Raw genomic sequence first — 14,134 nt, 5'->3', positions numbered from 1 at the left:
AATGCGAGCTGGCGGTCACTCTGGAAACGGTACGGAGGCTCCTCGAGAAGTTAAAAATAGAGCTGCCCTATGACCCAGCAATCGCACTACTGGGTACTTAGTGCAAAGATAAGATGTAGTGAGAAGAAGGGGCACGGGCAGCCCAACGTTCACAGCAGCAATGTCCACAACCGCTGAACTGTGGAAAGAGCCCAGAGGCCCATCGACTGCTGAACGTGGTCCATATACACAATGGAATATTACGCAGCCATCAAAAGGAATGCAATCTTGCCCTCTGCAACGACGTGCGAGGAACTAGAGGGTATCGTGCTCAGCAAAGTTAGATCAGAGAAAGACAATCATGTGATCTCACTCCTGTGGAATTTAAGAAACGAAACAAAGCAGCACAGGGAAGGGAGGACAAATAAGACAAGATCACGGAGGGAGACGAATCATAACAGACTCTTAACTCGGAGACAAACCAAGGGCTGCTGGGGGGGAGGCCGGTGCGGGGCTGGGGCGACTGCTGAGGGGCACTGGGGTGGGCAGGAGATGGAATGAGCACTGGCGTGACAGGCTATCGATAAATCCCTGAGCTCTGCCCCCGAAACCGGCAAAACACTGTGTGTCAACTGACTCAATTTAAGTTTTAAAAAAACAAAACAAAAACCAACCTTAAAAGAATTTAAGTATGCCAGCCAGACAAAACCAAGCGAAGAAGCGAGCACCCAGGGCCTCTGCGGAAGGGGCTGCACCGTAAATGCCTCATAGGGAGACCCCTTGCCAGGCAGGATCCCCAAAAACGGAGGGGAAAACCAGCTGGTAGACGAGGCCAATCTGCAGTTGCCTGCAGAACTTTGAAGTCAACGGCCTCTGACCTGGCAGTTCCATTTCTCAAAACTTACTGTTAAATGATCACTACGGATGAGACAAATGGACAAGAACATTCACTGTCGTCGATTTTTGGCTTCAAAAATCGCAAATGAGCTCAATTCCACGTTCCAAGGAGGCATGGCTGCATGCTTGTAGCTTCTCCGCGCAACGGAGATAGAACGGTCAACACAGACAAACCCCTACACTGACCTGAGCCGGACAAGAGCGTCCCCACGCGTGCAGCGAACAAGGCCGAGCAAGGGTCGCACGAGCTGCCGGCACGGGGAAGGAAGTTCCCCAGGGTGGACAGACACCGCGCGTGAGGGACGGGGTGGGGGGAGGGAGGCAGGCCCCGCGCTGGCCCGACCTTTCTGCGACTCGTGCTTCTCCGTCTTGCCCTGGTAGTCGAAGCCCACAGCGCTCTTGTCCACGCGGTCGGCCTGCACGCCGTACTTGCCACCGAAGCCGCTCGAGTAGTCTGTGGAGACATGGCAGCGGTCAGTTGAGAAGCCCAGTAACAGCCTCAACTGTCACTTTGGCTCTTCGACCAAGCAAGACAAACACGTGTCGGAGTCAGGACTCGGCAAGAGATCAAGCGCACAGCTTAAAACACGCCCCACCCAGGATCACCCACGAGTAACCCCGACTCCATCTCCAGTGCTGCCCCGGCACCCGCCAATGGCACACGGAAGCTGCAGTCCCACCTGGGAAACAAGCCGCCGGAGCACGAGAGCCGCACGGCTCACACCTTCTGGAAGGGGCTGTGGAGGCCCAGGCCAGGCCAAACGGACAGCGCGCCCGCTCCTGGGGCCGCCCGATGACATGCAAGACACAGGTATAAGCCCGCACATGCGCGAAGACCGTATCAAGCACTTGGAGAAAGTGACGTGCTTCCGCTTTCAGAAAGAGGCTTTAGGAGGCGGCATGACTCGAAGGTCATAGGCGCTGTGTGAGGACCACACAGGGAGTAAAGCATCAGTGATCAGAGGGCTCTGGTTCCCACTGTTGGGGGCAGTGAGCTCGTCACCAACCACGCCCAAGACAGACTCTCCTGGGACAACACCACTCAGAAGGCAGAAGGCAGCCTCTGTCGCAGCCTGGGAGGCACCATGATGACACTGGACACTCAGGGAGCACGGCCCTCCCCAAGAAACCTCCTCCAGTGACAGTGCCCTCCCCCGCTCCCTCCTGCCCGGCCGTCCACAGCGCGGCTTACCTCTCTGCGAGGCGTGTTTCTCGGTCTTGCCCTGGTATTCGAAGCCGACAGCGGACTGCAGGTACCAAAGAAAGAGACACACATTTTTAAATGCCTCCAAATCAATTCATCTGAACCCACAATACATACGACATTTTTAAAAACATGAACCATGTTATTTTTTGGCCTCTGATTACTTAACCCAGGTGCAGATCTAACCAAAGCCCAAAGCTCTGGTGTCTGACATGTGTCGGGCCACGAAACGTGCACCGGGTCGCGTGGGCAAGTACCGCTTGTGGATTTCTGCCCGATGCCAGCCTGGGACGACTCCCACTACTGCCCGTGGCCTTGCTTTCCACGGGAACTCTTCCAAGAGCAACACAGACATCAGGCGTGAGAATGGGGGCGGAGGGGTCTGCACCCACAGCCCCGGGACAGGCAGGTACCATCACCCCATTTTACGGTTAACACAGACCCACGGCTCACGGAGCAAAGCCTGAATGCAGACTGAGGTGCGAGCCCACAGCCCAGGCTCTCCGACGCTACGACAGAGAGCACAAGTGCTCCCGGGGCTCAGTCAGAGAATCAGGGATGGGCCGAGGCCCTGGACGACAGCTGGACGCCAGCCTTAGTTCTGGGTATGGGCGAGGGGGTTGGGGGCGGGGCTCTCCCGTGTCCCAGGGACGTCCGTGCAGTGTGGGTGGCTAGACAGGGTCCCAGGGACACCTTCTCAGGGAAATGTGAGGCTGTTCCTGGTCCATCTGATGACAAAATAGCAACACAGAGGACTGTCTCCACAAGAGCAACAACGACCCCTAACGCGTTCCTGTCCTCCCGTGCTCAGCCCAGCGAGCCAACCATCTCCGAGCCCCGGGGGGGATGGGGGGGCGCTGGGGGTTCTTCCAGGAATCCTGCTCTCAGGACGCCCACCTGGCAGTACGGAGTCGGAGCCACCTCGTGCTACAGTGACAGGCCCAGCGGATGCCACGGTCTGGAGAGAGTGGCCCGATCGCTGCGTGCTGGCTCCCACACCCCCCACTCACCTGGTCAACTCTGTCCACCTGGACACCAAACTTGCCTCCAAAGCCGCGGACGGAGTCCACCTGGGAGCAGTGCTTAGAGAGTTTCGACTGGTACTCGTGGCCGACGGCCGACTGCAACAGGGTGCGGAGGGGGGTGGTGAGCTGCCGGCTCTACCAGTCCCCCACAGCCCGGACTGGGCTCCTCCCCAAAACACACACAGCACGAACACCGGCGGTGGGGCAGAGCTGCCTGAGACCCTGCCAGGTGGGACCTCGGGACGCAGTGCGGACAAGGCAAGGACCCTGCTGTCAATTCTGCCCCAAACCCAGCCTGCGACCTCCGGCCTGCCCATGGAGACTGGTGGCGACAGTCACTTGCTCCGCTAAAGCGTGACATGAGACCAGGAACCAAAAATACACTAAGGGTCAGGGCTGCAGACAGCATGCTTCTGTTAGGACACACGTCCAGTCACTAGTACCGAGCGAGCGCCCCGTCCAGGCAAGGAGCAGCTGCCACTGCGTCCCTTCATGGCCCTCGGGAAAGGAGGTGGACTCAGCCACCCTCGGCCTGCTGTGCCGTTTGCTATAGACCCTGTCAGTTGGGCTTCTGGGCCACACCGACCACCCAGCTCTCTGTAAACAAAGCTTCTGGAACACAGCCACATCTGCTCACTTATATCCTGAGACCACTTCTGAGACTCAGCCACCAAGTTCTGAAAACTGCCTGAGACCCCACAGCCTGCAAAGCTGAACACGTTTACTACTGAGCCCCGAGCACCGCCAGCATCGCCCCCAGAATGGACAGGACCATGGACAGCAGGGCCCCGGACACAGCACAGGGAGAGCACATCTGAGCCCTCCTTCTAGCTCCGACCGTCACACCACCTGGGAACCACACCACAATCACCCGCCGCTCGTCTGGGGGGCTTCACAGGATGCCCTGGTTCGGGTGTCAGCCCCACCGCGGACCCTCCATGGGCAACTCGGGAGTCCGTTCTCGCCATATCCCAGGGGAAGGAGCAGCGTCCTCCTGGAAGCGCCAGGGCTGCGCGACCACCACCCGCACCCCGTCTGCTCAACATCGGTACTGACAGACAAGCTCCGGGACACGCCGCAACCTCCAGGGCCCCTGGCCAGAAAGAGGCCAGAAAGTGCTGACAGAGCAGCCCGGAGGGGCAGCCTTCCGAAGGGGTCCCCCAGCATGAATCGCACCAGAAAGAAGTGAAAGAGGTTTTAAGACTTTCCTAACAACGTGGCTGGGGTGACAGCCTGGCAGCTTTCCTCAACCTCTCTATCCACATAGATCAACCTGGCTGACAATGTCCTGTTCATGACTAGAGCTCAGCACTGGGCAGGGCGCCGCCTGGACGCACACTCCAGGTCCCGGGGTGTGGCCATGGCCAGCTCGACCCCGAGCGAAGGGCAGGGGCCCGAGAGCCGAGCAGACGGGGCTGGCGGCTGCCCCACCGGTCCAGGCCACATGCCTCTGGCCAATCCGTGCCTATCCGAGGTGGGTCTTACTCCCGGAAGTCTCTACTGCATCGTCCTCAACTGTTTACAGAGACCTTAGGACTTAGGACTTTTTCCAACTTCTGGAGAGAACAAGTTGCAAGTAAGAGTGACTGGGCTGGGGAATCTTCGTTCTTTCTGACAACAGGTCCAACTGTGCCCCCGGAGCCGCAAGCGAGCCTCGTCGAAGTGCGCAGTGAGGCACGGGCGGAGGAACCTGAGCCCCATCAACATCCCCCGCCGGCTCCTCTTTAAGGGGCCCCACACACTGCACTGGCACGAAGGGGCTTCCCTGAGCCACCTAAGGATGGTTAGCACATCGGCCAGGGACATACAACCCAGGCACTCAGAAGATATCCCTGGACCTTCACGGTGGCCGCCAGCCAGGCACGAGGTGAGGACAGGCTCCAGCCCCGAAGAGCCTCCGGGGAACGGAGGACAACAGGGAGAAGGTACAGGGAAGGGTGCTGCGGGCTGGCTGGAGTGGGGAGGGGAACACTCCTTAGGGAAGCTTCTCAACTAGAAAGGCCTGAGGCCAAGGTGCCGAGCGGGCAGGAGGCGCAGTCCCTCAGCAGCACGGAAGCCGGAAGTGAACGCCAGGTTCTTCCCGCCATCCAGCTTCCTTGACACCTTGCTTTCCCCAGAGTCATTTTTCCAACCCAGACCCAGGGCCCAAACTAATCGTTCATTTCTCTCCGACTGCCCGCACCCCATGCGCACAGGCTTCGTTCGGGGTGAGAAAGGCTTCTACTGACTTGATTCTTTCACTGGCCTAAGCACATGGTGGTTCTGTGTGTTTGCACTGCAAAAAGCTATCAGGCTTTTCTTTAGAATCTGAAGATTAGAGGCGCCTGGGGGGCTCAGGCGTTATGCATCTGCCCAGAGTCCTGGGATCAAGCCCATCGGGCTCCCTGCTTCTCCCTCCCCCCCTCCCCCTGCTTGTGTTCCCTTTCTCGCAGTCTCTTTGTCAAATAAATAAATAAAATCTTGAAAAAAAAAAAATCCAGGGGCGCCTGGGGGGCTCAGTGGGTTAAAGCCTCTGCCTTCGGCTCAGGTCATGATCCCAGGGTCCTGGGCTCGAGCCCCACATCGGGCTCTCTGCTCGGCGGGGAGCCTGCTTCCTCCTCTCTCTCTCTGCCTGCCTCTCTGCCTATCTGTGATCTCGGTCTGTCAGATAAATAAATAAAATCTTTTAAAAAAAAATTTAAAATTTAAAAAAATAAAAAAAAAATCCATAGATCCTTCTGCTGCTTACTTTCCCTGTCCAGACATCTCCAGGAACGAGTATCACACCAGGAAACGTCCGTGTCTTCCCTGCGGCTCACACTTGGTCCAACTCCAGCTTAGGTGCAGTTCGGACCTGGTTTGGGGTGCCCACAGGCGCCCCCCGCCCACCCACTCTGTGGTAACACGGTACAGCGTGGTACACTGTGACCCAGCGGCGGCGTTTCATGTCCGCTCAGACACTGAATCCGATCCGTGCGTGCGGCGGCGGGCGGGAGGCAGGTCTGGAATTACAGACCAGAACCAGGACACGCCCCTGCCCACGGCCTCCCCTCTACACAGGATGCGGGCAGACACTCGCAAGTCAGAGCAATCTCACGTTGCGGAGCCCAGGAAACTCGCGTCTACAGGGACGTCTGGAGAACATGAAGAACCGTGTCGGGGAGAAGCCTGCGACACACCAGCCCCTGCTCCGTCCTCTCCTGCGCCACCAGCCGCCCAGAGCTCCCTGCTCCCTCTCGGGACACGGAAGATGCAAACTGCTGACAAAGACTGATCCATTCAGTCAACAAGGCTGACAGCATGTCCCCAGGTTCCTGAACTCAACCGGTGACAGCTCAGGGGAAGCTCGGCCACTGTTCTCAGAGGGAGCGATCTCGCCTGGCCTCGTGGGCAGGGGCTCCGTGTTTCACAGAGCGCCAGACTCCCGTGTGCGGTTCATCACGCAAGGGGGACGTCAGCACACCTACGGGGCTCATCGTTCGCCTGCGGCGTGAAACCGGGGCGCCCCCAGATTTGGTCCCGGTCGGCAGGTTGGTCCGGGTTAGGCAGCAAGCTGAAGGGCGTCGGCATGTAGCAGTCACGCCAACGCCGGCGGTCAAGAGGCTTCTCGGCTCTGTCTGGGTCCCAGGGCAGGCCGCCCTACGTGTCCCCACACCCCAGCAATCATGAGACCCTCCAGCAGCTTCTGAAGAGCGGGAGTCAGGTTAGCCAACAGAGAATGACTTCTGGCAAATCCCAGCTCCGAGACACCGACTGCAAACGTTTAACCCAAGGAAGTCGGAGCCCCTTCTCGGCCGACCACGTGCGAGCCGAGAACAGACGCAGCGGCCGCACCTCACCTTGTCCATCCTGTCCTGCTCCACGCCGAACTTCCCGCCGTAGCCGTGAGAGGCTTTCGGTCCCGTTTCAAGCTCCTTCTCCTTGAGGGTCTGGTGTTCTTGAAAAACGTTCTCTCTCAGCTTGTGTATGCTTGGAGGGAAGAGAGAAAATGAGAGCAAAGCACGGAACAGAAGCGCACCCTCGCCTTCGAGGAGGACACACAAGGACGAGAGACGTCACATCGTACACCTGTGATCTCGTGACTCTGGCCCCCCAAGTCCCCGACTTCATCACACTTTCCTGACTCCTCTGCCAGCTGGCCCACCTGCTCCAGCAGCTTAAGCTTAAGGGGGAAAAGAAACCAAAGTGCGCACCCACAAGGCATCCCAACCCCCCCGAGTAGCTACCCCGAGACGTGGACCTTCTCTCAAACAGAGAAAAGGTTCTGCTTCATCAGGTAACAGCACCAGGAGAAGCAGTTGTGTGAGTGCCACCCAAGGCAGAAGGAGAAACAAAGTCAGCATCCCTGACCCCAGGCACACTGAGGACACCGGTCCAAGACAGTGAGGCAAGACATTTTGACAGTGTCCCTTTACTTGAAATACTCTAGCTTTGGAAATATTCAAAAGTGAAATGAAAGACGTTCAGATTTATCATCCAAAGTCACTTTTTTTACCGGAAAATACTGGGGATCGTGAAACAGATCACAAGCTGTGGTCAAAGCCTGGCAGGTCAGGGAGTACCTGCAGCTGTCCTCATCAGACCACAAAGCGGCACAAGCCCACCCCCCACCCCCGTAGGAGCAGGAGGAAGAACACTGCTCCTCACCCCCGGAAGGACCTCAGGCCCCCGAAGCGTCCCGGAGGCTGCTCCACCAGAGAACGCCGGCGACGGCTGACACATCTCCGAGCCACGGGAACGGACAGGAGGAGAGGAACGGGTGACCTAACCCGCCGGGGAGGTGGCCTGAAGCACGACGGCGCTGGCCCCTCTCCCCACAGGCCCGGGGCCCTCCCTCGACATCCTCCTGGGACTTCTGTGGAGGGGGCGGGCCCAGCAAGTCAGGGAGGAACGGACACTCGTGTCTAAACCGCCCACATCACAGGCCAAGCCTCTTCTATGGATGATTTACCGACTCTCTCGGCCAAGAAGGGCCTCATCTTCCTGAGAGACAGCGGGGCCGAGCAGGACCAATGTGCAAACGGTCCCAGGGGTCACTCGGTCAGGGACAGTCCTTCACGCAGGGAGCGAGAGGGGCGTTCTGAAGCCAGTCCGGCCTACTCGAAAGCCTGAGCACAACTTAAAGTCGGTTTTAGCTACACTCCCTGATGAGGAAACACCACCGAGAGAGGGGACAGGTCAAGACAGGGCCGAGTCGGGACCAAGGCCACGTTCTCCGACAACGGCGATCACTCAGTTCCTCTATTTTGGGCTTTACGCCAGAACACGGTGCTTAGAATCCAGGACCCAAAAGCCCATGATAAAATAGTAAGACTGTAACAGTCACGGCAGGGGCGGGCGGTGTTTCAGGTCTAAGGCTTTCAAGGACACTGTGCATGTCCGAGACGGGCCACTGGCAGAGGGGACGCAGGGGACCATGTCCCGCAAGGAGATTGGATGCCAGAATTGCAAATGAAGGACTTGTCCGCAGCAGGAGCGTGAGGTCGCTGCGTCTGTGAGCTCACACACACACACGCACACACACACGCACACACACGCGCGCACACGCACACACACACATGTGCACACACGCGCACGCGCACACGCACGCACGCACACACACACGCGCACGCGAAGTACATCGCCGTGTCCCACCCTCATCTCCCGCAGTGAACCAAGGGAGGGACCGCGTGAGGGACAGAGGCCAGGCCCCCGGCCCACCTGCTGTCGCTTTTCAGGGGACCGTTTTCACACCAACAGGCTCTTACTTGATGTGTTCCTGGTGCCCAGACCCCTTCACGGTTTTGGCCCCCCATCTCTGCTCTTTCTCGCTCACGTCGTTCTGAAAAGAAGAAGACACAATCAGCGGACTCCCCGCGACCCTGGGGACCCGCAGAGGGAAGCCGCTTTCGGGAGCAGCACAGCAGCGACAGGACGGAGGCTCGTACCACAAAGTCGGGGTCGGTCTCCCAGTCATCAGAGCCCACGTCGTCCTGGGTGATGGACACGGCGTGGCCTGCCGAAGCCTTCCACATCTGGAAGAGCAGTGCGCAGAGTCATGGGGGCTGAGCGGGCGGCCCCCCGCACCCCAACTGCAACCCAGGTCGGGGGTCGCCAGCCCCGCACGGACCCCGACACGAGAAAGGAATGAAAGAGAACGCTGCGTTTCTAGCCCTGTTCTCAGAGGGCATCCGGAAAGCTGTCAGAATGTGCCGCCTCAGTTCAAGTGAGAACATTTTCGGGAAAATAAAAACATCACGCGTGCACTTACTTCGTGAAGACCCCGTCCCTCCCGCAAAAAAACAAAAGGAAACAGACTACCCGTTTTGCTTTCTAGTGCTCAGTGGACATGCAAGTGCTTCCTTAGCTCGGACTCTGGCAAGTGAATAAATGTTCCACGTGATTTACGAGGGTCCCTCACCATCCACCTGGGGACGCAGCCAGGACACCAACTGCCAACCTTTCCTGCCCCAGGCAGCCCGAGGACGGGAGGTGGCCCTTCCGCCCCAGCGATGGTTCCACCTGGCACAGAGGATGACAGCTTCACGGCGGGGCAGCGGTGGCTTTTCCTAACCACAAAGGTAAACTCTAACCTTTCAACTCTTAATGGTGTCAGGAGAAAACCAGGTCTGAGAACAGCGGGTCCGTCTTCCCCAGAAGCACTCAAACAATTCCCCCGAGCCAGGAAGCACCTGGGAGATGATTTTAACTCGATCAACCGAAAGCTCCTGTGGCTTGAACTCAGACAGGACCGAAGTCCCTCAGGAGCCCGAGAACCTCCCGTCCGGATCCACCCCTGACCCCAGCTCTGCTGGGCCTCAAGTCCAAACTAAGGTGGTAGTGAGTGCTGTCATACGCCAGCACTCTCAAGTTCCCAGATGCGACTCTGGTCACTGTGACCTGAGCCGGGAAGTTTGCTCCTGGGTAAGGCAGGACCAACACAGTCCCTTCAAGGCCACCGCGAACCCTGCTCTCTGTCCGGCTGTCCCAGGCACGGCAAGCACGTCCCAGATGTAATCTGCTTTTGACACGAGTTTAGCGAAAAAACAGACTAAACGCTCAGCCCTGGGTGGAGCAACCCGAGGTGCCCCGTCCCCTGCGCCCACATACAAACGCAAGGACAGCCGCCTGAAAATTCGTTTGCTCACAGTCAGCCTCTCCCAGTCAAATGTGCCCCGTATGTCACCACAGTAGAAAGGGGCCTCAACTGTGGGACGTCAGCTGCCCAGGGGTCCAGCCACTGAGGACACAGTCACGCAGAAGGACAGGGTCTCTGGGGAGGGCCAGTGTGGCCACCTTTCCCCCTCAGGCAAAGGTGAAAGGGGTCTTTGCTGCTGCTGTCCTGGACGCAGGCAGAGAACACAGCAGAGCCAACCTTCACGGGTCCTTCTGGAAGGCGGCCTCCTGCGGGCAGGGTGAGCACTGGCCCTGCTTCCTGACGCCCTGCCTGGCAGCTCCTCCCACCCTCCACAGCACAGATCCAAGAGGCCAGATGGCTCCTCCCAGAACAGAGAGGCTTCCAGAGACTTCTGGAACCCCCTTCTCTTTCACCCGCAGGCAACACTGGAAACTGGGCTGACTCACTTTACTTATTTTTAAGTAATCTCCACACCCAACGTGGGGGTCCCAACTCATGACCCCAAGACCCCAAGTTCAAGAGTCGCATGCTATTCTGACGGAACCGGCCAGGTGCCCCTTGACTTGACTTTTTAAGCAACATTTCCTCCAGAAAATGATGGTCCCCACCTCTGCAGACCCAAAGGGAGACCACCCACTCCCCCTCCTTGCCTGGGGATCCACCCCGACAGTCCGAGGCGAGACAAGGGGAGACGCTCACGGGGCACAAACCTTTCTTTCCAGCTGGCGACAAAAGGCTGCTCAGGGGTCCCTGTGGAAAGCCAGTGCTCCTGCAAGGAACTTCCAGCATTTGGGAGTGACTCTGTCTGTGAAAACACGAAGGGCAGAGAGCTCAGAAGCGGCCAGTCTGGGCAGAGCCGGCGCACAGGTCCTTTCGGGAAACTCTGACATCGAGGCTTCGTGAGGAAGCCTGAGAGGAGGACGTTCGCAGCTGACGCACGTAAAGCTCGACTTTCAGACACACTGAGAAAATACAGAAAACAGCAAAGCTTCACAAGACTCACAGCCGCGCGGAGCTGCTTCCCCGAGCGAACGGAGACCACTGCGGCCATCGCGCACAGACGGATCCTGTCCGCCACGATCCGGACACGTCTCCGTTTTTCGCTCCTTCTAAATTATGACTGCTCAAAATCCTAAAATCCTATTACTGCGAGTTTAAGAAAATAACATAAGGAAAACTCTGAAGGGATCGTGCGTGGCTGGAGACAAAAGCCGCGTGGTGACAATCACCAGCATGAGAAGGGGGCGGCGCTTCCGATGGAGGGTGGGTTACCGGCAGCACCGGGATCAAGACTCCAGGGCCTCGGGCCACCGATGCACCACCTTCTCCACCACCCTCTCCCGAGACAACAACGCCCACCGGCACTGTACTGCCAGACGTCCCAGAGCTGAGGAATCTGGTCCCCTGTGCCTAGAACAAGTCCTTCAGAAGCACCAGCTGCTGCCTCGGCACCCAGCCTGGTCCACGTCAGGACATGGACGGCTCATGCTATGCCAGCCTTCCCTACACTCCCTGTTGTGTTCCTGACGCTACTACTCACCCCTCCTCTCTTTTCAGTCCCCTCTGGAGACCCTAACTTCTGTAGGCTGCTTAGTACGTGCTAAGGGCTGAGGTTATTACCGTAATTAGTGAACACGTGTAAAAATCCACCCAAGGGCGGCCAGGGACAGACCCAAGTCCACACTTACCACCCCCTCAAATTTTTCAATTAAAAAAAAAAAAATCACAACAGTAACTGAGAATGTAAAAGCCTGGGTCTTTTTTTGGACCCAAAGATAATCTCTCTGGCGCCCTACCTCACACCATATACAAACACTAATGCCAAAACAGGTCAGAGATCACACAAATCTAAGCTTCCATTATTAAACTGTCACAAGAACACGTCAGTGTAGATTTTCATCACCTTCAGTTTGGCGACAGCTCTTAGATGTGACACCAGAAGCACAGGGGAGAAGAGGAAAGAACAGAGAAATTGGACAAAACTGAAAGGTTTTGCTTCAAGAGACACCGGCAAGAGACTCAGGACCATTCCCAGAACGGGAGGAAACAATGTTTCCAGATCATATACCCGAAATAAAGAACTCCGTGGACTCAACAGCAAACAGGACAATTAGCCATGTTGTAAAACCGGGTGGAAGTATCTCCAAAGAGGAGTAAATGGCTGCTGAGCTCACACAAGAGAGGATGGAGCATGGCGGGGCAGGAAATGCAAATCAAACCCCCAAGTGGGCTGAGGCTGAAACGAAACACCAGACAGAGTGAGGCAAGTGAGGCAGGCGGGGTGCAGGCCCCAGAGCCGCCCCGGAGTGCTGGTGCGAGGACAAACAAGTAACAGAGCCACGGGTCGGCGAAAGGTGACACAGAGTCACCACTGGCCCAGCAGTCCCCACCCCCAGAGGCAGGCCCAAGAGAAAGAAAAATTTATGGCCCCACAAAACCTCGCATGGGAACGGTCGGGCAGGATCCTTCTTTAGGGCCAGAAAGCACGAACAAGGCCAGCGCCCACGTGACGCAGCAGGTCCACGTGACCCACTCGTGCTGGAATGTTATCTGGCAACGCGGAGGGACCTGACCACCCGCTACAGCACGAGCAACTCTTGAGAACATGCGAAGGGCGAGAAGCCAGAGACAAAACCCCACGTATCAGCCAATCTCCTTCACATGAAACGTCCAGAACTGGCAAGTCTAGGGAGACAACAGTAGATCGGTGGTTACCTATACTGGAAGGAGGGAACAGGGATCCTTTTGAGGGGATAAAATTACTCTCAAGTGGACTGTGCTGATAGTTGCACAAGCCAATGTGTTACAAAACGACTGAACTGTTCCCTTTAACTGGGTGAATTATATGGTGTATGAATTGCACCTCAGTAAAACTGTTACCAAAATAACACCCCTCACCATCAACGGACCTTCCTTGCAAACGTCACATGTCACACGTACTCATCAAGACCGCACAAGGGTGACATCACCATGCGCCACCATATAAACCGAGAGGAACACTGTATGGGACAAAGTTCTAGATGACGGGACAGAGTTGGCTTCCCATTAAGGTCACTATGGCCAGCGCAGCAGAGCAGTAGACTGAACCAGAAGGCCCTAGCTGTGTGCAGAGCCGGCCACTCCTCACACCGCACTCCCCAGAGAAAAGCCCCTGGCGCCTGGGCTTGCTTCCGCGCCCCCACAAACCTGAAAGACTAGGCCCGGGGCTGGAGCCCACATCCTGCGGCCACTGCGGATGCCTGGCATCCCGCACCACCAGGCCGTCCCGGTGCTCCCCAGCCAGTCCCGGTGCTCCCGAGGACTCAGGCCTTCCACCACGCCTTTTTTGAGCACCTCCCTGAGCACCTCCCGGGGCCGCCCCGCACCCAAGAAGTCTGAATCACCCATCCGAACCACTCCGACGGGCTTTAAAGATAAGCCCCTCAAAATGACCCACCCAGAAGTCAGCTGCAGCCACTGGGAGACAGAGGATCAGAACAACCCTGCAGCCCCCTCGCTCTTCATCCTTATTCCAAAGCGGCCTTTGGGGCTCTTCCTGCTCCAGGGGAAATCTGGGATTGGTTTTCTAAGACAGACCCGGCTGCCTCCAAGCACTGGGGCAGTGACTCACCCCACGGTCAGAGGGGGTCAGGGACAACAGAGGCCTGTCCAAGGCACAGCCCGTCCCGGCCCTGGGCCCACCGGGCCAGGCCAGACGCCAGAACGCAGGGGGTTAACCCCTGACAAAGCACAGCGCAGACAAGTCCACGCAGCCCAAATGGGGCGCTGGCAGGGCGGTCTCTGGGAGGGACGCCCACTCAGGATGCCTCCCGAGCTGCGGTCAGCGGAAAATGGGATTCCTCCCCCAGAGGCCCCAGCCCCCCGCAGACTCCAGTCTCGGGAAGCCCTGTGCCCTCTTCTCCCGGCCCTCCCGCGGGGCGATCGAGCTCCCGG

General features: G+C 57.8%; 1 protein-coding gene across 10 annotated transcripts in view; it reads right to left on the bottom strand.

Annotated features, from left to right (window-relative positions):
* CTTN (cortactin) overlaps positions 1–14,134 on the bottom strand; it is a 30,124-nt gene that overhangs the window by 15,360 nt on the left and 630 nt on the right. For 5 of the 10 annotated variants that reach the window (XM_059150571.1, XM_059150572.1, XM_059150573.1 and 2 more), the window contains exons 2-7: positions 9,012–9,098; positions 8,832–8,905; positions 6,924–7,053; positions 3,091–3,201; positions 2,069–2,123; positions 1,220–1,330 (exon numbers count right to left, since the gene is read on the bottom strand). In XM_059150571.1, coding sequence (XP_059006554.1) covers positions 1,220–1,330; positions 2,069–2,123; positions 3,091–3,201; positions 6,924–7,053; positions 8,832–8,905; positions 9,012–9,098 — 568 coding nt within the window. Of the gene's footprint in view, positions 1–1,219; positions 1,331–2,068; positions 2,124–3,090; positions 3,202–6,923; positions 7,054–8,831; positions 8,906–9,011; positions 9,099–9,656; positions 9,756–10,911; positions 11,007–14,134 lie in introns of all 10 variants that reach the window. The other 5 variants (XM_059150575.1, XM_059150577.1, XM_059150574.1 and 2 more) reach the window with 5 other exon arrangements.

The sequence above is a fragment of the Mustela lutreola genome, chromosome 1 (genome assembly GCF_030435805.1).
Source record: "Mustela lutreola isolate mMusLut2 chromosome 1, mMusLut2.pri, whole genome shotgun sequence".
NCBI classification, from domain to species: domain Eukaryota; kingdom Metazoa; phylum Chordata; class Mammalia; order Carnivora; family Mustelidae; genus Mustela; species Mustela lutreola.
This window is presented reverse-complemented; position numbering and strand designations above follow the sequence as displayed.